Source organism: Ailuropoda melanoleuca, chromosome 8, assembly GCF_002007445.2.
Source record: "Ailuropoda melanoleuca isolate Jingjing chromosome 8, ASM200744v2, whole genome shotgun sequence".
In the NCBI taxonomy this organism is placed as follows: Eukaryota; Metazoa; Chordata; class Mammalia; order Carnivora; family Ursidae; genus Ailuropoda; species Ailuropoda melanoleuca.
The window spans coordinates 74,215,234-74,241,195 of NC_048225.1; the positions used below are offsets into that span (position 1 = coordinate 74,215,234).

The 25,962-nt window shown below is 37.4% G+C and overlaps 2 protein-coding genes across 5 annotated transcripts in view; one reads left to right on the plus strand and one right to left on the minus strand.

Annotated features, from left to right (window-relative positions):
* Nucleotides 1-1,251: 1,251 nt before the first annotated feature.
* METTL18 (methyltransferase like 18) lies at nt 1,252-4,057 on the minus strand. Of its 2 annotated transcripts, none has more exons than XM_011224100.3 (2): nt 3,922-4,057; nt 1,252-2,783 (listed from the first exon to the last, which is right to left on the minus strand). In XM_011224100.3, the coding sequence occupies exon 2, from the start codon at nt 2,571-2,573 to the stop codon at nt 1,464-1,466; it is 1,110 nt and encodes a 369-aa protein (XP_011222402.1). In that variant the 5' UTR covers nt 2,574-2,783; nt 3,922-4,057; the 3' UTR covers nt 1,252-1,463. The 2 variants fall into 2 exon arrangements, with proteins under 2 accessions (XP_011222402.1, XP_034522605.1); XM_034666714.1 differs by lacking the exon at nt 3,922-4,057 and adding an exon at nt 3,791-3,912.
* A 19-nt stretch (nt 4,058-4,076) lies between these two features.
* Nucleotides 4,077-25,962, plus strand: part of C8H1orf112 (chromosome 8 C1orf112 homolog) — a 41,415-nt gene continuing 19,529 nt past the window's right edge. The window contains exons 1-12 of one of the 3 annotated variants that reach the window (XM_011224097.3): nt 4,077-4,232; nt 6,292-6,331; nt 7,551-7,639; nt 9,485-9,589; nt 10,071-10,211; nt 11,632-11,797; nt 13,302-13,386; nt 15,491-15,629; nt 20,506-20,586; nt 22,001-22,065; nt 24,611-24,759; nt 25,013-25,142. In XM_011224097.3, the coding sequence (XP_011222399.2) occupies nt 4,122-4,232; nt 6,292-6,331; nt 7,551-7,639; nt 9,485-9,589; nt 10,071-10,211; nt 11,632-11,797; nt 13,302-13,386; nt 15,491-15,629; nt 20,506-20,586; nt 22,001-22,065; nt 24,611-24,759; nt 25,013-25,142 (1,301 nt within the window). In that variant the 5' untranslated portion in view covers nt 4,077-4,121. Of the gene's footprint in view, nt 4,233-6,291; nt 6,332-7,550; nt 7,640-9,484; nt 9,590-10,070; nt 10,212-11,631; nt 11,798-13,301; nt 13,387-15,490; nt 15,630-20,505; nt 20,587-22,000; nt 22,066-24,610; nt 24,760-25,012; nt 25,143-25,962 lie in introns of those variants that run through there. The other 2 variants (XM_034666708.1, XM_019798999.2) reach the window with 2 other exon arrangements.

The window sequence follows — 25,962 nt, forward strand, 5'->3', positions numbered from 1 at the left end:
GTGAAGTTTCTACAAAATCTCTTTGTATTATTTTTCACATACATTTCTTGCATATGAATCCATAGTTATCAAAATTAAAATGTTCAGGGGCACCTGGGTGGCTCAGTCCATTAAGCATCTGCCTTCAGCTCAGGAAATGACCTCAGGGTCCTGGGATTAAGCCCCACATCAGGCTCTCTGCTCACTAGGGGAGTCTGTTTCTCCCTGTCTCTCAAATAAATAAAATCTTTTTTAAAAAATTAAAAAGTTTAATATTCAAAATCTAGCTTTAACACTGTGATACAGAGATCCAAAGGCCTAATTCTAAGTTCAATATATTTCAATACTTGCTTTTGTGCCTTTTAAGGTTGTAAAAGATACTTTGCAAGTACATGTGTACCCACATAGTGGTTATCATGAAGAAGACAAGAAATAACAAATATTGGTATCTATGTGTCGGTGAGGGTTTTTAGGGATCATATTGAATCTGCTGATCAATTTGGGGAATTAATACTAAGTCTCCCAACCCCTGAACACAGTCTTTTCACTTACTTAGATCTTGTGTAATTTACTTAAAGGCTGTTCCATTTCTGTAAGGTCACTACTAGTAATACCCCCTCTTTCGTTCCTGATTTTAACAATTTGAGATTTCTTTTTCTTGATCAGTCTAGCTGAAGATTCGGCAAGTGTGCTATCTTTTCAAAGACCCCACTTTTGGTTTTGTTGATTTTTTTCTATTTTTTTTTTCTATTCTCTATTTCATGATTTCTGCTTTAATCTTTATTTCCTTCTTTCTGCTCTGTTGGGTTTAGTTTGCTTGTCTTTTTCTGGTCTCTCAAGGTGAAAATTTAGGTTATCAATTGGAGATTTTTTTTAGCGTTTATTTTTTTAATTGAGTTTTCTGTATAACTTTTATACTATCATGATTCCCCTTTATTTCTTCCATCTCAGTGTGAATTCAACTGCTCAGTATTCTTGTATGAGGTAAATGAATACAAAAATAAAACAAAAAACTTCTTCCTAGTTACCTAAGGTCTTCAGTCTAGTATTGAGGTTTGTACCATTTATTGATGCGTATGTCTGCCCTTAGGGTTAATGGCATGGTCATCTGACCAAGCTCTTCATGTAAACAGAAACTAATGAAGACCAGGAAGAAATTCAAACCTAAAATAAGAAGTGTCAAGTTTCCCTGAGAACAAATTTATGTAATGTCAAAGGTGGTAGAAAGGCCAAATAGAATAAAGGTAGAAAACAGAAAACTTTCTCACAAAATAATCTCCTAGATCTCACGAAATGCTCAGGATAATATTTATTCAGTCTCCCCTAGCAAGTACAAGGTTATTAATATAGCTGGTATATTGTTTGGATAAACAAACAAAAATCATAATTTAAAAAATAATAGCAAAGCAGAAGTCAAACATTCAAAACAAGTTTTTGGTTATTCTGTTTATTTCACTTAGGACACTCAGTGGACAATAACTCGGTTACTTAAAAGTCATTTCAATTAGGAATCTCTTTAGTCCTTCATCAATTATTTCGAGTGTTCTAGTCTCAAACACATTTCTTTCTTCTACAAATTTCTGAAAGAGATGAATACCTCCACCTACACCAAAATAATGTGCTTTGCTGGCTAAAAGCACCCGTCCATTCTTATCTAACAATCTAAGGAATGTCTGGTGCAAAGTACTGTAATAATCTGGATTGTAAATGGTTTCTGAGGTGAGAATGAGATCATATTTTCCAAAGAATTTCTCACCACTTAGTACAAGCTTACAAAACTCAGACCACTCCCCTGAAAAGAACCGGCATTTACATAATTCTTGTGCTACGTTTGATTTCCTGCATCTTTTCACATCGGGTTCATTTACGTCATTTCCCTCATCTTCCAACATCGAGTTAGCCACTACATTAGGTAAGGTTACTTCATCAATCACCATACTATTATAATCCTGAAAATGAATTTCTTTGGCCCCTCCCTTGAATGCAACTATACCCAGCAACCCTGATCCACAGCCAAGATCCAACACTTTTTTCCCAGCAAATTTCACCTTGGCCTTTGTGAAATAAGCCAGCAGGTCAAAGGTACATTCCCAAATTTTTAAGCCTCCTTCATAAACACCTGTAATCAGATCAGAGTGAGAAGAAATGCTTTGTGAAACTATGTTTTCTCCCGGGAAGTTCTCTTTCAACAAGACGGTTTTCACTACTGCTACAATAACATGGGGACCTGGTAATGTTCCTACGACTTTGTTTTCTAACACTTTCTTTAAATCTTTAGGCATAGGATGCTCTTTGGCAACACTCATGGAGGGCTGTGTTTCATGTGGCTCCAGGTTACTTGAGCTGTTTCCTGCACTGAGTGAGCTGTCTGTGTTTTGAGAGGATGCTGCATTTCCCACTGGCTTATGTTCCAACGAATGATCCTGAGGCCAGTCAAATTGTTCTGTAGAATATTTTTTGTCCCTATGTTTACCTTTTTTACTTTCTGAGACTGAAGACCCTTTGGAGGAATCCAGGGCCAAAGCTCCATCTCCAAGGGGTGTTGATTCATTTCCCAGATGATTTTCTATAGTAAAATTAAATTGAAAAGTCATCCTCTCTTTAAAGGCACACAATCCTTAAATTCAAAGGAAGATTCTTCACCTTCCGGATAGAACTGATGACACACACATAAACCTGCTTCAGTGATTCAGTTAGTTTTGTTGAGGATTAATTCGTCTTTAGATGCTTATTCACAGTTACAAATATTTAGAGATGTTTCCAAACGACTTTTTAGAGGTCTTCACTCTTCTTTCAAATTAGCTCTGGAGAAAAAAAAAGAAAATTGTTATTATAAGGTAAAATGAGGGGCACCTGGCTGGTTCAGTTGGTAGAGCTCATGTGACTCTTGATCTTGGGGTCCCAAGTTCAAGCCCCACATTGAGCACAGAGCTTACTTAAAAATAAATAAAAAAGTTTTTTTAAAAAGGTAAAAGGACATATTTCACTAAAATGTAACATTAAACAGTCCCCCCTCCCCCATACAGCTGCTTCTCCTGTAAAAGCTGTGAAGGGAGAGGGATATAGAGAACACATACACACACCCTTCAGGGCTCAAAAAATGGAGAAGGGAATAAATTGTAAAAACAAACAAAAGGACAGCAGAACAACAACTCGAAAAAAACATAAAGTCCAAAACTGCCAGGCAGGAAAAGACAAGCCTGATTTAGTGTTTCACCTATCATGATCCTGCCCAAACATATCTACTTCCGAAACTGCCAGAATCTCTTCACTTCAGTCTGTTACTGTTTCAAGCAACAGCCCTCCAAGATTTTATTTTGGTAAATGAGCATCCCTTTAAAAACATGCACGGGTATGCACTGGTGTGGGTAATTGATCCACATGACCTTACCTACAAACGTCTTGCGAGGGCCAGCAGCCCTAAGTGTACGGAGGAGAATTTTGGAGTAATTAGTAAAGATTAATTTGGTTTTAGGGAAACAAAATAAGGACACCGACTGGAGAGGCCCCTAGAAAGTAGGAGCAAATTTACTGAAACTCTTCACAGTATTTACCGTGCTAGATACTTTATATACCATTTGCTTCAATTTGCACAACTCTGGCAGGCCGGGGTCTTCATTTCCATTACACGACCCGTACAAAGTCGGGTCGCACAGAGAAGTGGGTAGAAAGGTGCCTGTTTCTACCCCACCGCTCCCTGGAGCTTGGATTCATTTCTGGCTGCAAGTCCCAGGTCAACCGTGACCCCAGATGTGCAGTCTCAAAGCCCCATGGGACAGACGGTAGCAAATCTGGGGACTTCCGCCCTCACCTCCCCAAAGCGCCTCAATGTAGCGTTTCCAGCGATCCAGACCCGAGAATGTTCGCATCCCGGGAAGCTCCCGGAGCCCGCCGCTGAGAAACCCCGCGCCACGCCGGACCCTCGGGATGGAAAGCGCGTACCTGTGAGTCGAGTCCTCCGCCGGCCAGACAAGCCCGGCTCCCTTCCCAGCCGCGCGAGGCTCGAGCTCACCAGGAACGCAGCCCGCTTTCTCTCTATGGTACTGGCGCCGGCGGAGAGCTCGCAAGGCCTGCCGGGAGGGCGGGAGTTTCCGGTCTTGGCGGTGGCGGGACTGGTTTGAAGCTGTGCTGGTTGGCGAAACATGTCCCAGGAACGCGCGGTCCCGGCGAGCGCTGTTCCTCTGGAAGAATTAAGTAGCTGGCCGGAGGAGCTATGCCGCCGGGAACTGCCGTCTGTCCTGCCCCGGCTCCTTATATCCTTCATTGTCACCTCCCCCCACAGAGGGGTGTGGGGCAGGTGTCCCAACCTGTCTCCGGCCTCGTCACACTCGCAGCCGGGCCGCGTTGTGTTCCTGAGGCCTGAACCCCCTCCTGTCCTCGCTAATGGGGCGAGAAGAGTAAGCGAGGGAGAGGAGGGCGAACGGGGGGCATGGCTGCCGTGACCGAAGGCATGCCTCCCTTTGGCACTGGAAGGGCTCGCACTGCTGTTCCGCCCTGATTTGGGCAGTGGGTGTGGCGTTTTCTTCCATTTCTTTGTGCCTTTGAGTCTTTCTGTATTCGTCACGTGCAATTAAGTGTAAATACCTTTACTTTGGGTAGCACTCAGACCAGACCTGTAAGGTGAGCTCTAACTGCTGACGGCTGGGTGAGGTAGAGAGATGCTCTGAGCTCTTACCTCTAGTGCGGTGAATATGGATACCTTCCTCAGTATTATGGGAATTAAAGGACGTAGATCTGCCGTCGTGCCAAGTGTGTAAAAGATGTCCAGTAAATAAAAATGTTCTTCCTCTTCTCGGACCTCTTTTCCTTGGTTGGTTACAAGGAGTTGCTTCCTTTTGTAATTGGCTTTCACCTGCTGAATTTGAGTTACTTAATGCCTCCGTTGTCCAAGTGCATACTGTTTTTCTTGTTGTAGATGTACCTGGAACCCAGCCCTCCATGTTAAAAGGTAATTTTTAAACATCTTTGAGCTCACCTTCAACATAAAGCTACACTTAAAAGAAAAAATGACCTTCGCTTTAGAGTCTCAAGTAATTTTTTACATCTAAAGGCAAATATGTAGAAGCTTTTCACATAGGCGTTGGCACAATCCCACTTAGATACCAAAGGCTTTTCTTAGTAATTGTGCAGATTCGAGATCGCTGTCCTCAAGGATTTTGATTTGGAAAACACATAGCCATCCTCCTACTCCAAAACTTTTACTGGGCACATAATACTATACTAGGCAGGGTGTTAGGCTTTGGGGGAGCAGAGATGAGGAACATGGTTCCTCTTTTTCCCGTGAAGCTTAGGGGAGACTTCAGTAATTGAAAGTCAACATTCCCACTTGGTTTTGCATCTCAGACTTAACGTTCAAAAGAACCTAAACCTGTTCTTTCCTCAGTTTTCAACACTTTTCAACGGATGAAAGATAAGTTTTTAATAAATTATAGTCACAACACCCAAACATTATTTTCATATTTTGCATTTTACATATTCTTTTCCAGTTTTTACCTGCATGTCTACATAATCATAAATTAGGTTTAATTTTGGAAGGGGCTAGAATTTTTTTGACCTTTGCCAAAATTTGTCTGTAAGACAAATTCAACCCTATTGAACTAAATAAAATGAGTTAATGACTATACCCCTTTTTGATTGCTGCTGTAAAGTTAACATATGCAAAGTAAGATGTCAGAAGAAGAATCAATTCTTGTATTAGTGTGATAGAGCTATAGTTCATTTTTCTTGCTGACACATTCTTTAATACTTAAAATAAAAAATTTCTAATAATTCTTGATGGTATACAAGTATACAGTTTATAATGTGATTACTGCTAACTTTTGTAATGGACATAGGATAATTTATTGTCACATCTGTAAGTGTCTGCTATGTGCAGAAGAATTTCAGTCTGGTAAGCTTCATAAGAGGCACACAAGTAACATGAAAAGAAGAAAGTGTTGAGTGACTTAATACAGGTGCAAATAAAATACTGGAGAGGTTCGAAGGAGGAAGAAATGTCTTTCCTGTTTTAGAAACCAGAAATCCATGGATTATTATAGTACTCTTTCTCTGTCAAAAGCATCTTAACTATATAAAGTTTGAAAAGACAATTTTATCCCTGCTAAATATTGAAAGTATTTCCATGAAGTATTTTCATTATATTATAGTTTGTTTACCTAAGAACATTAAATTTTTAAAAGTAAAATTAAGCCAGTAATTTGAGTTTAATTTCAATTTCTTACTGATCATTGCCTAAACTTCAACTTTTTAGGTTTATTCTTAGCAGTGAATATCCTATTGCTGTGATACTAGTATCTTCCTTAATTTTTTTACTCTATGTATCAGCATTCCGACAATTGGATCGAGCATATTCGTAAGTAAAATTATCTTGTTTGATTTACTTTGATGTCATTAAGGTCTGAGTCCTACATATCTCAATACAGTTTCATATTCCCTTCAAATGTACTCTTCTAGTAGTGTTACAGCCTCTGTAAATTTCAGTTATTTAAAATGACCAAATTCCTTCAGGCTGTAGTACTTAAAGTCTTAAATTCTCTTTTGGATGGATACCAGAACTGTTGATAATGCCCATATAAGCGCATTGAAATTTTAAATGTTGTTAAACTGGTTAGACTCACATAAAACATAAATTGCAGTCTGCTTTCAGGCTAACTTTCTCCTCTCTGTTCTTTCATCTTACTTGGCTTATTTATTTACTTAGGAGAGGAGATGAGTTAAAGACTAGACTGCACAGTTTACTCATATTTTGAGTTAGCTTATTAACGTTTCACTTGGTTGTGGATATTTATAATTTTCAATCTATGTTGCCTGTTGGGTCTAATTTTTTTAAGTAATAATTATTTTTTTATCCTGAGTATATATGTTTGAAACATGCAGAAAATCAAAAAAGATAATGAAGCATCCATTAATCTGAAATGGTTAAGATTTTAGTATAGAACATTCTCATTTCGATTCTATACATTCTTGCCAGGCTATCTATTATTCTTTGTGTATACATGTTTATATATATTAAGATTGGTATCATGCTATTTTGGAAGCTTGATCATTTAACCTTAAAGTATTGTGAATGTTTTTTCATGGTTTTAAATGATCTCTAATAATAATTTAATGATAGAAAATCCTATTCAGTAGATGTACCCACATCCATTAAGTGGTCCTCAAAGGTTGGACATACAGATTTTTTCTCTTTGAGATTTTGTTTTCTTGTTATTATTTCAGATACTTAATAGTTTCTCTACATAGGGGTGCCTGGGTGGCTCAGTCGGTTAAGTGTCTGCCTTTGGCTCAGGTCATGATCTCAGGGTCTTGGGATCGAGTCCTGTGTCACTCAATGGGGAGTTTCTCCCTTCTCCTCCCCCCCCACCGCCCATCTCTCTCTCTCTCTCTCAAATAAATAAAATCTTTTAATAAACATAGTTTTTTTTTTTAACATAGAAAATGGCATTTTGAAACTGTACAAAGCTTCAGATCGGTAGTAGTTACATATTCTTGCATTTGGAGAGGGGCAGTGATTTTTGTTGGCTGACATGACTTAATATTCTTACAAAATACATTATTATTTTGCTTTATAGAAATTCTGAAAATTATTGTGGAAATGTTTTTACCTCACATGAACCACCTGACACTGGAACAGACTTTCTTCTCACAAGCACTGCCAAAGGTACAGTACTATTACCATCTTAATCAGTCCACATGTTACAAAGACTGTTTAAATCTAGCCTCAGTTTTAGATCATTTATTCTTAACTGTGGCTTCTTTTTTCCTAATGTATCAGATATATTTGAAATACAAATAATTTCGTGAGAAATAGATCTCATGTGAGAACATGATGGTGTTAGTGTGATCATCAGGTGATTAAAAACTAGTATAATTTTAAGTAGTATAGATTCTTTACTAATTGAAATTTACATTATTTTTAGCTAATTTTAAGTACTTCTGTATTTTAAAGCAATTCAGTGAGTATTTGGGATGAGTGATGAAGTTAGCTAAGATCTTCTCTGTCGAGTTTATTAATAATTGTTAAATTTCATTGTCTAGAAAAAGGGCGCCAATCTTTAAAAAAGATTTATTTATTTATTTATTTATTTATTTATTTATTTATGTTAGAGACAGCGCAGGAGCTAACGTGGGGGAGGGGCACAGGGAGAGGGAGAGAGAGAATCCCAAGCTGACTCCCCGCTGAGTGTGGAGACCTATGTAGGACTCGATCTCACAACCCTGAGACCACGAACTGAGCTGAAACGAAGAGTTGGACACTCAACTGACTGGGCCACCTAGGCACCAGTCAAATTTTATTAGAGAAGTCTTAGAATTAAAGAAAGGCTGGAATGTTGGTAAAATCAAATAACAAAAAGAAAACATTAAGTTCACCAACTGTGTTATTATCTTTTACTCTACCTGTTTCCTGTTACCTTTTAGATATAAACGGTATACTTTTTCTCTGAAAAGCACAGGCATTTTTTTTTAATTGAAGGAATTAAAGGTATTTTGGTGCCAAAAATTAAACATTTTTTAATGATTTCTAAGTTTAGCTTTGAAGCAGATAATCATCAAAATTCCTGTTACTCATATTCACTAGATTGTTCTCTATCTAAAAGTTTCTTAGAATTTGTTCTTGACCACCAGAAAAAGATCCAGCTGTTACATAGATTAAAATAAGGATGTTGAGTGTTAGCTTGCCTTTGGGAAACAATATCCTCTTTAATTACACTGTGGTGTTATTCTTGCAATTTTTAGGCCATTTAAATTGTTTAGAAAAATCTTCACAGATGAAAAAACTTAGTTCTAAGGTCACGTACAGTACCTCTAACCCAAGGATGGTATTTTGAGTTGATCAAAAAGAGAACCTGGGGGCGCCTGGGTGGCACAGCTGTTAAGCGTCTGCCTTCGGTTCAGGGCGTGATCCCGGCGTTATGGGATCGAGCCCCACATCAGGCTCCTCTTCTAGGAGCCTGCTTCTTCCTCTCCCACTCCCCCTGCTTGTGTTCCCTCTCTCACTGGCTGTCTCTATCTCTGTCAAATAAATAAATAAATAAAATCTTAAAAAAAAAAATTAAAAAAAAAAGAGGAACTGGTTAGAATACAAGTGAATAGGTAATTCAGCACAAATTTATCATCACCCCCAGAAAATACACTTATACACACCCATACGAATGTTGATTGGTTAAGACCATCAACTTCTATTATGTGGAGTAGCGCTTACCTTTGTTACAGCACCAAAAAATGAACTTTGAGTGATTTTTTTTACATGGATGTTAATTAAATAAATTCAAACTACAGAAATGGAAAACAAATCAATTTCTGTCTGAAGCTTTTAAAAGATTGTGTTATATGACTACTTTATATATATAAAAACATATGTTGTTTATTAAGTGCAGTTGTTAAGCTAGTTAATATCTGATGGCTATTTCTAGTGAAAAATTGTCTGATATTTTTTTTCTTTAAAGATATGTTTTCCCTTTTCAGTGTTTTCTGTTACTTTTTATAACATACTTGCTTTTCACAGACTGTGAAGTTATTTGATGACATGATGTACGAGTTAACCAGTCAAGCCAGAGGACTGTCAAGCCATAATTTAGAAATCCAGACCACTCTAAGGAATATTTTACAAGTATGTCAAATTTATTAGAAAAGGTGTAGGGGAAGAGCTTACACAGTGTAAGGATTTTTATACTGATATTGATTAACTGTATATATCCTTTATAGTGGCCCAATGCTGAAATTAAATTTATAGAATTAAAGATACAAATGCAAAAAAATAAATTTTGTATTTTTTCATGCTGAGTAAACACCAACTTGTGTAAGACAACAAGTGATCAAGAGAGCTTGCCCTACTTGTAATTTCAAAGCTTATACATAGAACACCTGCCATATGCTTTGATGTGTGGGTTAGGATTCTGACTTTTTTAAAAAACCAAATGGCTAGCCAGTTGTTCCAGTATTTGTAGTTCTGATAGACTAAAGTTCAATGAAAGAGGAATAGAGTGTCCATTTTGTTCACTGCTGTATCCCTAGTACCCAGCATATCTGATACGTTTTTATGTTTGTGAACAGAAATATACTGTGAATGAAATGTCTCTCCTTATTTCCAGACAATGGTGCAGCTCTTAGCAGCTCTTACAGGATGTGTTCAGCATGTCTGTGCCACACAGGAATCCATCATTCTGGAAAACATTCATAGTCTTCCCTCCTCAGTCTTACATGTAATCAAAAGTACATTTGTACATTGTAAGGTGAGTGATGAGTCTAAGTATACTTTAAATGGCCTGAAATCCACAGGCAAAAGGGCTGAGGAAAATAGTATTTGCACATAAGATTTTACAAATTAGCCTGTATTACTGGAGTAAGCTTTTCCATAGAACAAAGAATCATGGACAGACATACTTTGTTTAATTGCAGTTCGCAGATAATGTGTTTTTTACAAATTGGAGGCTTGTGGCAACCCTTTTGTCCAGCCAGTCTGTTTGTGCCATTTTTCCAACGATATTTGTTTGTTTCATGTCTCTTTGTCACATTCTGGTAATTTTGGCAATATTTCAAACATTTTCATTATTTGTCATAGTGATGTGTGATGAGTGATTATGACTTGCTGAAAGCTCAGATGATGGTTAGAATTTTTTAGCAATAAATATTTTTAAATTAAGGTATATACATTTTTTTCAACATAATGCTGTTGCACACTTAACAGACTACAGTGTAATATAAACATAACTTTTATATGCACTGGGAAACTAAAAACTTTACGTAACTCATTTTATTACAGTAGTCTGGCACTGAACCTGAGATATTTCGGAGGTGTGTCTGTATGTAAATATTTGTTTCAAAACAGGTGGTTATAAGGAAGTGATTAAAAATGGGCTTTTGTGGGGCGCCTGGGTGGCACAGCGGTTAAGCGTCTGCCTTCGGCTCAGGGCGTGATCCCGGCGTTATGGGATCGAGCCCCACATCAGGCTCCTCTGCTATGAGCCTGCTTCTTCCTCTCCTACTCCCCCTGCTTGTGTTCCCTCTCTCGCTGGCTGTCTCTATCTCTGTCAAATAAATAAATAAAATCTTTAAAAAAAAAAAGGGCTTTTGTGGGTTTGTTTTTGTTGTTTTATTCTATTTCCTTTCTATAAAGAAAGAAGAGATATGGATTTGTGTTGAGTCACAGGAATCCTGAAATTGTGCTGTCATGGCATTGGTGGATCAGATGAATTCCTTAATGATTAGGTGCCTATAAAAGGATGCCAGCCCTTTTGTAGTCCATCTCTGCATTCCTGAGGCAGCTTAAAGCATAAAAGCTGGCCTAGGATTTGTGGGTCACAGGCAGTTTTGATATTGATATTCATTGGGCGAATAAAATCACTGGTTTAACTAATGCTTCTCTTTGGTGATAGGGTGCTAAAAGTCATGTACCTGACCGAACATTATGTATCTCCCTTTCAGTTCTATATTTGCAAGGTCTCGGAAGTCAGAGATCATGCTTTATACACGCGTGCGTCCCTTGAAGTACACTATATATAACGGATGGTCACTAAACATTTGTTTAATGAGTAAATATGTGATTCAGTAGAAAGCACGGAAGTGATGAGCTTTGATGGAACGAGTTAAAGTAAATTTGGCTCTTGAGCTTTTTTATGATTTGGTATTTCTCTCATTTTTATTTGTGACCAGGATAGTGAATCTGTCTATTCTGGGCATTTACACCTCGTTTCAGACCTTCTCCAGGCTCTTTTCAAGGAGGCCTATTCTCTTCAAAAGCAGCTAATGGAGCTACTGGATATGGTTTGCATGGACCCTTTACTAGATGAAAATGATGATATTTTGAATATGGTAATAGGTAAGTGAGAAAACTTCCTACGTAGTATGTGACATATGTTGACTAAACTGTATATCCATTAAATTATTGAACCCAACGTTGTTTCTAATGCTTCATGGTATTTTACTCGTTAGGTACAAAAAAATTTAAATCCTACCTGATAAATTTTTAATCTTCTAAATATTAGAATTTATAAAATTGATGTGTGATACCTTAACGTAGATTTGTATATTCAGTTGATGTTCACCGTACATGATTTTTCCACAGTGATTAACAAAAAAAAGTCATGCAACTTTAAACCTTGTAAAGTAGTCCAGATTCTGAGGCAGTAGCTATCAGAGATTTTAAACCATAGTTCAGTAAGAAGTGAAGTTTGCATTTCCTTCCAGAGCACATATAGTTGCATATGTATGTGTATGTTCGTGAATGGGTATGTATACGCCACATTTGTATATTTATTATATGTAAAATAATACCTGTTTTACATGTAACGTACCTTGTTATATTCTGTTTCATTTTTAAAGAATTGCTGATTGCTGCTTTTTAATTTTATCACTCTCCAATGCATTATAACCCAGAGTTTGAAAAACAGTAATGTGTAAGGACAAAGATTTCATTCATAGCTTTGGTATAAAAGAGTTAAGTTGGCTTTGTGCAATATATCAGGTACCTCTTGCTCTGTAAAAAACCACCCCAAAATCTAAATCTAGATTAAAACAACTACTGCTTTATTTATCTACGATTCTGTGAGTTAGGAGTTTAGGCTGGGCTCAGCTGGGACAGCTTTCCCTGCTCCACGTGGTACAGCTGGCTTGCTCACTCACAGTTTTGCAGTCAGTGACCTCACTCACATGTGGCTGTTGGCAGAGGCGGAAGTACTGAGCACATCATCCAGGAGGCTAGCCCGGGCTTGGTCACCTGATGACGGCCTCAGGGTCATCATCAGGAGAGGACAAACCCCAGTGTGCAAGCGCTTTTTAAGTCTTTGCTGGCTTAATAGTTATTATTATCCTGTTGACCAAAGCGAGTCATATAGCTAAGCCCCAGATCAGTGTGGAAGGGAACTGCCTAGGAGTGTGGACCCAGAAAGGGGAGTCACTGGCCATTTTTACAAATAAAATGGAAGAGTAGAAACCTTTCATAAATACTGTGCAAATTTGCTTTAATTCTTCCTTTTTTGGTATTCTTTCCTTTGCAGCTCATTTTATCATTTTGGATTAGAATATCTATAGAATATTTCAGTTATAATAGGGTACAAATTTTATTCCACCGAACATTTTATTTAGGTCATTTAGTTTTATTTAGGTAGGTATAAATGCCAAAAGTTTATTTTCTGTAATTTGTAAAGACCATAAATCAAAAGTATGACACTTATTTTTAAAAATTATTTGGAAGTTTCTTTTTCTAACTGCATTACCTATTTTAACAAATGTCAAAATTGGTCAGTAGGTAGTTTTAAATATAGGAGAAACTCACCCCATATGACATTTGAATGTCCTAAGAGTTCTGTTATCTTTTGTTGTAGTTATTCATTCATTGTTGGATATCTGCTCTGTTATTTCCAGTATGGACCATGCGTTTCATGCCAATACTTGGAAATTTATAATTAAGTAAGTTTTTTTTCTTTGCTTTTACTTTTTGTAGTGTATTTTCCATATCCCAAATCTTAATTATTCATAAGTTTTTTAGATTGCATTTAAAACATTTTGTATGGGTGTGTATAAATAACGTTTACTGACACTGCTGTCTGATGAATCCAGATATTGTACATGTAGCTTGCAAACCAAATTGGACCTCTTTGCTGCTTCTAAAATTAAAAATAAAAGTTCTATTTTGTTACTAATACTTTTTTTTTCTTTTTCAAGATATTTAAATTCAAATCCGTTAACATATAGTGTATTATTCATTTCAGGGGTAGAATTTAGTGATTCATCACTTGCATGATGCCCAGTGCTCACAAAAGTGCCCTCCTTATGGCCCATCACCCATGTAGCCCATCCGCCACCCACCTCCCCTCCAGCAACCCTCAGTTTGCCTAGAGTTAAGAGTCTCTTATGGTTTGCCTCCCGTTAGTACTTCTGAAATAATGGGCCATGGGCCTTAACCACTTGCCTACTGCTACTGGTATTTAACCCATCAGGTGTTTTATTTCCAGGCTTAAATAAATTAATATATATATAGGTAGAGCTGAATATAATCCCTTTATTCTATGTCTTGGAGTTGTTCAAGTTTAATTCCATTTATAAAATAATTTTAGCTAGAGTGTTATGAAAGGTTACTGGGGAGAGGGCCAGTAGTGTTCATCAGATTTCCGGGGATGGGAGGAGATAGATTTGAAATGTAAAAATGGCTAAGAACCTCTACTCTGTACACACGCATAAAACAGTAAAGGTCAGTGTAATATTTTTAGGTCTTAGGTGCTTTTCTTGAAGGAGATCATTAACTTGCCAACAAGTAATAGTGCAGTAGTTAAAAGTGTCAACCCAGAGCCATTCTGGATGTGCTAGAATTCATTCTGAAATCACTTACTCTTCCTGAACGCTTGGGCAATTTGGTTATCTTCTCTGAAACTTAATTTGCTCATCTGAAAATGAAAGTAATTAAAATAGCACTTTCTTGGTGGCTTTATTTTATTTACTTATGAAAAAAGTTTTTATTTATTCGAGAGAGAGAGCACAAGCAGGGGGAAGGGGCAGAGGGAGAGGGAGAAGCAGATTCCCCACTGAGCAGGGAGCCCGATGCGGGGCTCAGTCCCAGGACCCCGAGATCATGACCTGAGCCTAAGGCAGACTCTTAATTGACTGATGAGCCACCATGTGCCCTTTGGTAGGTTTATAGTGAGAATTATTGAGTTTATCGATGCGAAATGCTAAGAACTCTGCATGGCACATAGTGAGTGCCCAATGAATTGTCACATCATCATTACCATTGAATGTCTTCTACTCTTGTCCTCTTCCAGTTCGTTTGCTAGCCAGTGTTCAGTCTGATTTTTTGAAAATGTCAGTCAGATCATGTCACTCTACTGCTTAAAATCCGTGTTTTACTAAGTGTTAAAACCTAATCCTCTCTGGCCTCTGCCTTCTTCACCAGCCCATCTCTCCTGCCTTCTCTCTGCTCTTAGTTCCTCAAACATACCAAACTCTCCTATCCCAGGGCCTTCTCACCACTCTTTCCCTCTGCCTGGGATGCTCCTCTCCATACTCGACACCTTGCTGACTCCTGCTTATCTTTCAGTTCTCAGCTTAAGTGTTAACATCCTCACGATAGTGTTCTTTGATATTCTTACCATGAGAATAAGTTATTTTAGACCTCTCTACTGTAGCATCCTGGACTTTTCTAGCTTAGCATTTATCACAACTGTAATTAATTATTCTTAAAATTATTCAACGTTCTGTCTTGTGCTAGACCAGAAGTTCCATGCAGACAGAGCAGAGATTGTGTCTTCATTCACTTCTCCATCCCCAAGGCCTTGTAGAATACCTGGAACGTTAGTGAGCGTTCAATTAATATTTTATAAGGAGAAGTAAAAAATTAGCCACTTAATAAGCTAACAGGACAGCTTCAGAGGTAAAATCAGCATGTCTTAATTATGCCATGTCTAATATATATGATGCATTGCGATTTTTACATGTTACTTCAAGTCATATTTTTACAGTCCTATATGTTACTTGATGTGTTACTTGTGATTGTATTCTTTTCTTTTTTTTCATTTAGGCAGAGCCTTAAGCACCAGTCGGTTATAAAGAGTCAGCTGAAACACGGAGATATAATTAGCAGCTTGTGTGAAGACATTCTTTTTTCCTTTCATTCTTGCTTACAGTTAGCTGAGCAGATGACACAGTCAGATGTGCAGGTAAAATACGGTCCAACGGCACATTGAACGGTAGCTCTTTATTCATCTGGCAGTTACTAAATCTTATTTGAATCTGTGGATCAGTTTACCTAAAAGGGTTTTAATTTGTTGTTGTTGTTGTTTCAATCTAGGATTATTTACAGCCCATAATTACTTTTCACCCCAAACATTGCATTATTTTCCTACCTGCTCTTATTCCCTCCAGAAACTAGTAGTAGGAGACACCCTCCCCCCCTTTTATGTAATAACTGGTTGGTCAAGGCATTCTCCTCAGAATCCTCTCATTCTTTTTTACCCTAGGTCAAATGTCTAGCTCCTTAGTCCTGTATTTATCTAAGGTGTCTGATATAGCCACAGTTGGCCTGTTCTTCACCAATCCATTGCAACCTGTAGTGATGTGATATGTAACTATGCGTATGTATCCATGTTCTCAAATTGGTGTGAACTTACTTACATTTATTTTGGTTTCATAAAGTTATAGTGTTGAATTGGCATCACATTCATGAAACACTGTATTATAAAAATCTATAACAAGTTTATTGGGAATTAATAGTTCATTTTCCTATAACAATTCTATACATAGTGCCTTTTGTTCTCAGACTAGCCCTTTAAATTTTATTTAATTCATAATGCCCTAAATTATAGCATTAATAGTACTCAGGACCTAAGAGTTGTATGTGATAATTTCAATGGGAAAATGAGTTAAATATTTCTTCTGTAAAGTAACAGTAACCTCCCTTCCCATTGTGGACTTGCTAGCGGATACAGGCCATTTCTTTGTACCTGTGCTCTTCCCCACCCGGCAGCTGTGGGAGTGGATGTGCAGGGGTTCCTCCCTTTCCGAAGCACTGGTTGCAACTCCTAGGGCAGAGGTGATCTGGAAGGACCGACCCAAGGGGAGGTTGGAAGTTTGAAGAAGAGTTCTGAAGTGGGTTAAAAGGAACTGAGGAGTAGCTTTTGGAAGTGGCTAACCTTTTCCTTCTTGCTTCTTTCTTTTCTCTTATCTGTTCTCCCCATCCTTTCTTTTTCCCTTTTCTTTTCCACCCCCACTTCCTTCCATCAAGTCCCCTTGCCAGTTGCCTTCACTTTTCTGTAAGGAGGAGGCATTTGGTTGATATCTCGTGTCATGGCAGGAAGGTTGTTCCTTCTCCACTTTTATCCTGTATGTCTGTATCCTCAATCCTGAACTCCTCTTTTCCCAGTTCCCTTTTTGCTTAACTTGAACCCACAGACTCTCCAGCTAGTGGTAGGAGAGTAAGATTAGAAGGGATTCGGGGCGGGAGATGGATGGGGAGAGCCCAAGCAAAGTGGAAGAGAAAAGAGATAGTCCTGAGGGTGCCTGACCAAGATGGCTCTTTGTGCACAAAGTTCAGTATATAAACCGCTTGTATGTAGAAATCAAAGAATTTAAATTATAAACTTCCCTAACTGTCCAAGCAAATTTTCATGTTTTTCCTTGTGAAAATTTGGGACTGGTAAAGTGACTAGCACTACTCACTGTCGGTTATCTGAAATAGAGCTTTGAGATGGTCTCTTTGGTTTCTCTATTCTGAACTCTAAATTCTGAGCAGCAGTGCCCTCTGCTGTTCACTATTGATATTTTTTAAAAGTCTTCCAAGCAGGTTTCTCACTTTGTTTTCAAAAACATCAAAATAAAAACCACCAGATTTAATAACTTATATGCTAATTATGAAAGCATACAGATGTATCAGTCCCTGTATTAGGTTCCTAGGACTGCCATAAGATATTACCACAAACTGGGTGCCTTAAAACAACAGAATTTATTCTCCCACAGTTTAGAGGAGAGAAATCTGAAATGTCTCAGGAGAGCCGTGTTCTTCTAAAGCTCTAGGGTAGAGTCTGTTCCATGCCATTCTGTTAGTTTCTGGTGTCCCTGGCATCCCTTGGCTTACAGCTGGAGAACTCCATTCTCTGCCGCCATCATCACGTGCTGTTCTCTCCCCGTGTCTTCACGTCATCTTCTTATAAGGACACCAGTTGTACTGAATTGAGGGTATACCTACTCCAGTGTAGCTTCAACCTAGCTAATTACATCTGTGATGACCCTGTTTCCAAATAAAGTCATATTTTGAGGTACTGGGGATTAAGACTGTAACATATCTTTTTGGGGGATACAGTTCAACCTATAGCAGCTCTAAGTTTGACATTTATTCTCTATTAAGTCTTGAGCATGGTTTCAAAAAGAATATTGTATTAGATTTTTTAACATTTAGTTTTTTATAAAGTTAGGCAAATTTATTTGTAAGGCAATTAATATAAATTTAATTTCCACTGTAATTGTTACCTTTTGTTCATATAATGCTTACAGAAATTGCTATTTAGAAAATAAACATACACTTTTCTACATAAAATATAGCTTATTATAAATGTAAACATATAAACAGAAATTTGTAAAAAGATTTATTTATTTATTTACTTGAGAGAGAGAGAGAGAGAACGTGTGCAGAGAGGGAGAGGGAGAAGTAGGCTCCCTGCTGAGCAGAGAGCCTGACATGGGGCTCGATCCCAGGACCCCAAGATCATTACCCAAGCCGAAGGCAGACACTTAACCTACTTAGCAACCCAGGCACCCCTACAAACTTTGTGTTTTAAATTATTCAGTATAGCAAGATGGAATTATAAATTGTACTCTTGCTTTTTGAAAATGTCAAAATAAAACCTTTAGATTTAATCAGTATGCTTAGTAATGAAGGAAAACTAGATCCTTCAACCAAACCTTGCACAATTTTCCCTTGAATGAGAAAGAAAAATTGAAAGTAGGCAAACATAGTAAGTTGTGTGTCACTGGCCATTCATTTAATAAGCATTTCCAGAGTTCTTATTCTGTGTAAGTAAAATTTTCTGCCCTCAACAAATAAACATGTAGTTAGAGAATGGTGTGATCTTTGGAGAACTGGATGTTGGCTAATGGGAGTAAAGGTAGGAACCCAATCTCGAAGTCAGGGAAGATTTCTTGTGATATGACATCTAAGCCTAAAATTTCTTATTGAGTATATTATATGGTCAGTGTAGATTCATATTTAATCTCTATACTTTTAAGCTTCTATAGCACTCTATAAGAAAATTCATGTTTATTATCATCAGAGAAGGTGAATTTTCATCTAACCCATTTCTGGTGAGGAAATTAACTGTTTCCAAATATTAATAAAGGTCAAAATAAAGGTCATATTTAATTAATGGATCATCCAGTTCTGTTTTGATTGGTTTATTTAAGGTTTTGCTATATTGGAAAGAAATCAAACGTAGTTAACATTAAAGTTAAGATATGTTATTTCAGGGGCGCCTGGGTGGCACAGCGGTTAAGCGTCTGCCTTCGGCTCAGGGAGTGATCCCGTCGTTATGGGATCGAGCCCCACATCAGGCTCCTCCGCTATGAGCCTGCTTCTTCCTCTCCCATTCCCCCTGCTTGTGTTCCCTCTCTCGCTGGCCGTCTCTATCTCTGTCGAATAAATAAATAAAATCTTAAAAAAAAAAAAGATATGTTATTTCATATGAAATTATTCTCAGAGTTAAGGACAGGTATCTGACTTAATTTTATGTCACTAATTTAAGCTTTTTGGATTATAGTGTGTATTAACATATTGGAGTGACAAAACAACCCACATTTATTGAGTTAAGTTGCCTGTCAGACTCTTTAAACCTCACAATAAACTGCAGTATAAGCCACACATTACAGTCTTATGGAGAGGCTTAATAACTTTCCTAAGATATGTAGTATCGTAGTAGGGCTGGGATTTCAATCCAGGCAGGAGGACTCCATAGTCTCTACTTACCCTGCATACACACAGCCACTGTTTTATCAGTTTACAAATGTAATACAGACTCACAAAACCTTCACACCTTACAGAAATATTTAACATGGAAAGTAAAATCCTACTTTTATCTTCTAGAGAGCCATAGGTAAAGTTTTGACTTATTTGGGGTTAGGAAGCAAACATTAACACAACACACACTTTTAAATAATAGTAGGATTATATACATGTTGTTTTGCAGCTTGATTTTTTAACTGAATTATCTTAGGACCTTCTGTGTCTGTGAAGATAAATCTACCCAATTCTTTTTAATAGCTCTCTGAGATTACAGTTTATAAAAATACCTTGAATTTGTTGACGGATACTTCATTTATTTCAGTTTGCACTATATAAAAATGTTGCATTGCATTTCTGTGCCAGCTAGTATTTCTATAGGATATATTTCCAGAAGTGGCACTGCTACTGGATCAAGGGGATTCAACACTTTAGCTTTTAATAATAATGCAATTAGAATATTATCTGATGCGCCCAGGAATGGTAAACAAAGTGCCCGTTACCTGACTTCTTCAGCAACTTTGGCATTTTATCAGTTTTTTTCATATCTGCTATCAAATAGCTCTCCCCGTTATCCCTCAAAATAGATGTTATTAGGTTGTAATTTGAATTTTTTCAGTATTAGTTTACTGACAGTTTGTATTTTCTTTGAACTGCCTTCATATCTTTTTCCTGTTTTCTTTCATATCTCATTCTTGTATTGATTTGAGACTTTTTCCTTTTGACCATCTGTTGATCTCCATATAGCAAAGAGCGATAAGGTATTTTAATTTCTTTCACTTTCAGATCAAGAAGGAATGATCACCTACCTCTTTTGCTTTATAATTTAAGATTTCTTTTCAGTAGAGTTTAATTTTTTAAAATATCTCTGTCATTTGGCGTTTGTGTTGCTTCTAACAACAATTCAGCAAAGAATTGTTTGGTTGGAAAATGTTTGTACTCTGTTTATTAAGAGATCTTTTTAGAAAATATTGTCTCATTTACAAGTTTAGCTGACTTCATATTCTTTTCTTATTTATTATGCTTTCTTTTTTCCTCTTTTGGAACAGGATAATGCTGACTATAGATTATTTCAGAAAACACTCAAATTGTGTCGTTTCTTTGCCAACTCTCTTTTGCACTATACTAAGGTACGGCTTACTTTTTATAATGTGTAAATGTGAAATCCACAGTAAATTCTAAATTGCACTGCTTTTGTCATTACCGCCAAAAACAGCCTTTTGAAGTTATTTTGTCAAGAATATATTTTATAGGTTTCTTTTTTAAATATTAAGTGTTGACCATTTGTTGTATCATTTAAGTTGCTTCCATCATCATGTTATTATTCTTATGAAATTCTCTGGAAATGTTATTTAAGTATAAATATAAATAAAATTATAAGCACAAGTCAATTTTCAGAAGATAATTCAATTTGGCTTTGAATACCATTTATAAATTACTTCTACCATATTCTTAAATTTTTAGATTGTTGTAGTTGAAATGTTCAAAGGTTTAAAACTGTATACTAATATTAAGAAGACTTGCATATTGGGGAGTCATTAGGATAGCAGTGATAGTTGAAGATATATGAATAGAGTAGATAAGTGATCAAGGCAGATTATTTGGAGAGAAGAGCAGAAAATGCTTATAGCAGCCAGTCAGGTATCATTAGTAATACATACTGGTGATTTAAAAAAAACTGTGTCCCTGTTGAATTTGTCTTTAACCTTGTCTTCCTCCCTTTGGAAGAAAAGATAAGTATCTCCAAAGACTTTATTAAAATCTGAATTCCATGGCAGGCACACTGTCTACTGACACATAGTCAGCTTATTTGGTGTGCTCCTGAACCGGTCCTGCCGGGTAGCCGCCACTTCCATAGTTGGCTGCTCTGACACTGGCGCCCTGCACTTGCAGGATGTGTATGTCAGTAACAGAGGCCCGTTGGTGGGAGGGTCCTGGCACCAATGGCCTTGATGCGTAGTTACCCATCTGATAGTTGTTTGGTATGTAGGAGTCAAAATTCTGCCTAATTATGCTATTTTTAATCCTTTTCTATCAGAGGAATCTTTAATTTTTAAAAGTTAGTCATCAGCTTTTTTCTATATCCTATAATACAATAAGAACTATTTATTTTACTTCCTAAGAAGTAAAATAGCCATAATGGAGCAGTCACAGCTGTACTCGAATCCTGGAGCCTTGCTGGTTTTTTGCTATGTGACTTGATCAAATTAGTTGATAACTTTAGCTTTCTATTCTGTGAAATGGGTATAATAATATGTCACAAGATTTTTGAGAAGGCTAAAATGAAATAAAGTGATATACCTAAAGTCATTTGCACTTAGTAGGTACTCAGTATGTGACAGCTGCTAATTGTGGTTGTGGTGATAGTTTTAGTGGTAAATTAGGTGCTTAGCCTTATCTTCCTTTTTATTCTCATGCAAGAACCTTTTTTTTTTTTAATGTGGCATATCCAGGATTTTATTTTATTTTTCATGCCTTTGTGAGAGGATATGTGTTAGAAAAGTATAGTGCATACAAAGAATGAATAGAGTTGTTTTATTTTAGGAATTTCTTCCTTTACTCTCTGATTCTTGCTGTACATTGCACCAGCTTTATCTTCAGATACACAGGTAAGAAGGATGCCCTCTGATTATTAAAATGTAACAGTGCCATTTGAACCATGCAAAGATTAAGTGTATGCCCTTTAAAATAAAACACAAGAGTAATTTTTTTACTATTTTAGTAAATTTTTATCTCCTTGCTTAAAATAATTGGAGATTGAAGCTTTTAAGGAGTAGATTCCATGTGATTTTTATTTATCTTTGTATTCTTAACTAGTACCGTATACCCGAGTGATGAGTAATTGGTATGGTGATAAATACGAAAGGCCAAAAAAAAAAAAAGAGGTTATATATGCATTGATGTATTGTTTTTTTAATCTTTGTAACTTTTTATTTTACTTCTATGAGATTTAAGTTGAGTAGTAGTTAATTCCATCTCAGGAAAAAAAAAAGTGAATTACAGAAAAGTATTATAATTTAGATAGGGCCTAGTGATATGTGAAATTGACAGCTACCTCCAAGTAGCCTTCAATTGACATTAAAATACTCTTGTCATCTCATTTGTCCAGCAGTCCTCTCTAGTCTCCTAGACAGCTTTTTCCATGCCTCTCCCTCCTTAAACTTCCCACATCTCTAGCACCTCCACCTTATTCTCCATTGTCAATTCATATCCTCACTGTGTATGTCACTGAGAAAGATGGAAGCATGACTTCCTTTACACATTGACTGTGCTGCCTGTGTCTCGGTCCATGTGTTCCGGTTCCCGTGAATGAGCTCTCTGCACACCTGCCTGAGGCTGGCTTCTCCGTGGGTGCATTGGTTCATCTGCCCTCATGTGCTTAGGGACCTCGCTCTAGCAATCATTCTCTTCCCCACTTGCATCAGCAATCTTTCCTCCCTATGGGGTCTTTGTCATCAGTATACATGTTGTTGTCTTTCCCATTGTAAGAATACAAAACAAAACCTCTCAATTCTGTATCCTCCAAATGCCTTCCCACTTCTCTGCCTCTGTTTATAACAAAACTCCTGGGAGTTGTCTGTCTATACCACTGTCTGTGGTGATACTCAGTGTGTGTTCAGTGTTCATGCATACCCAGCGCAACCAGTTCTCACCGCCAGAACTGGTTTCATCTGATGCTGTCCACTAGTGTGTTCTTGCCTGGGTTTCCACAGAGAGCATCCTACCCTCTGTCTGCCTCCTCCCTTGCCTTCCTCTAGTCTGTTGGCCATACGGTAGTCAAAGTGAGTGATATGACATCAATGAGATCATGGAACTTCTCTGTACAAACCCACAAATGATTCACTATTCAAACAGAATTCAGTAGAATTTCCTGTCCGCCTTAACCTTGTTTTATTTTTTTTCCATGGTACTTATTAACATCTGTTATGTTACAGACTTACTTGTTTACTTGTTTGCTAACTCCCCCACTTCATTAGCATGTGAACTTTGTAAAGGCAGGGACCTTGTACATTGTTTACTACTTTATTACCTGCTCCTGGAACAGTGTGTGGTACATAGACACGGGCATTTAATAAATACTTGTCACATAAATTAAAAATACACCATTTGATTGAAAACCTAGTACTTGCTTTGATGCTTAGTAACTGTAGTTCAGGTCTATCGAGTTTCATTACCTGTATTTTATTTCTATATATCTTTGACCTCGCTTATAACTTCATCCTCCCAGCAACTCTGAATCAACATCACAAATGAAGAATCAAGGAATTCAAATGAATGAACCAAAGTCACACAACTAATAACTGACAGACTGTTGCTTTTTCCCTCTCACACTACAAAGGCCTCAAGTGTTTCTCTTTAGAGAAACCTTTAAATGCTGTTATCCCCTGCTAGACAGGGTCTTCTCAGGTCCTCAAGTTAAATAACAAGTTAAATATCCTCAATTAAAATAACGTGGTAAAAAGTACTGAATGCACACATCTTACTTCACATAGGTTTGACTGAAGTTTTGTTTCAACTCTATTTACTGAGACATCTTCCATGAAAAAGTCTTTGCATCTTCTTTCATGACTAGTATACAGTTTCTTGAAAAGCCCTTGTTTCTGAGCATTGATTCATAGTAAATTCAACGTTCTGCCTTATTTTTTATTTTTATTTTTTTTTAAAGATTTTATTTATTTGACAGAGAGAGTTGGAACGAGAGAAGGAACACAAGCAGGGAGAGTGGGAGAGGAAGAAGCAGGCTTCCCTCTGAGTAGGAAGCTTGATGCAGGGCTCGATCCCAGGACCCCGGGATCATGACCTGAGCCAAAATCAAGAGTTGGACACTTAACCGACTGAGCCACCCAGGCGCCCCTTCATGGTCTTTTTTTAAGGACATTACTGTCAAAATGATATTAAAATGCATCAAAACAATACCAAAGGTTTCTTTAGTAAGATTATAAACTTTTTGTGGAATTATAGTTATGTTATTTAGTTGGAGGTCTTCATACAATTGTGGTATCAATTTAGTACTTTGAATTTTGTTTTATAAAATACATGCTATGTATTTTTTATATATTTTCACTGCTGGGAGAACATCAGTTTACAGTACTTAGGTCTGCCTAAAATTAGAAGATACCTGTTAATGGATGAACTCTTTCCCCCTCTTTCTAGCAAGTTTCCTCCCAGCCTTTATGCTGCCAGGATCTCTAAAGCACAACAGGAGGAAATCGTGGGCACTTTCCTAGTTACACTGGATCCACTCGTCAGTCAGCTTCTCACATTCCAACCTTTCGTGCAGGTGGTTTTGGACAGTAAATTAGGTATGCTTCAAAACAGATTTAATTTTAAATCATCTAATAATTGTGACTTGTTAGAGACAGGGTTATTTCCCTTATGTAATCATCTTTTTTAAAGATTTTATTTAAAATTCCTTCTTTTCTTTAAATGAAAAAAACATTGCAAGAAAACAGTTTTGCATCTGTCTTCTTTATACATTACAGATTTTTGTTGAAAATATGGAGAGTGTATTTTTACTAATTTGTTGTAACTTACTATGTTTTTGTTACCTGTAAGAGCTGCCATGTGAACTACAGTTGTCACAGTGTCTTCTGCTGGTTGTCATCATGGATAAGCTGCCGTCTCAGCCTGAGGATGTGCAGGCCCTGTGGTGTACGGAGAGCCAGCTCTCAGAAGCTGCGACCAGGTAGCAAACGTGCTGGTGTTTGTATCCAGTCGTCTTACAGAGGGTTTAGAATGCCCTGTCATTTGGAATGATCTTGAAATTTAAGCTTTTGGTTACATCAGATATTCTAGTTAATAATTCCTGTGTAGACCTCATATAGATTGCTACTTTATAAATATAGATAAAAAATACATAAATCTATAACAGATGCTAAAAATATTTTAATTTTGTTCAGTGTTTTAGAAGCTTTTGCCTAAGACTTAGTGTTATAAATGTTGAGTATAATAGGGTAGATGTATTTACTAGCATTTCAAGATGAGCTCTGATAAGTAGAATGCTGGATTCTGGAAGTTCTCTCCCAGGAAATTTCACTCCTCTTCATCCTCCTCACCACCGTCAGGCCATAGCGTCTTACTGCATGCGTGGTTGCTGGGCTGTAGCATTCACCCTTTCCTTGAGCGCCTTCTGTGTGCAGTAGCCCGTTGTCTCCCGGAGCCCGGCTGTGAGCTCCTGCCCCTCTGCTCAGACACGCAAGCCGGATGCCGGCCGGCCCAGCTCTGCGGTCCAAGTCTGTCCCTGTGCTGCCCCTGTCCAGTGTTGCTCCTGTCCTGTCACTCGTGTACTCGTTTTCTGCACACGCCTCGCTTTGGTCAGACTGGCTGTTCACACCTGCCTTCTCCTCATGCTTTGTCATCTTTGCCTGTTTCTATTTTGCCTATTTCTAATTTTTTATTTAAATCCTCTATGAAGATTTCTTTTTTTTTTTTTTTTAAGATTTTATTTATTTATTTGACAGAGGTAGAGACAGCCAGCGAGAGAGGGAACACAAGCAGGGGGAGTG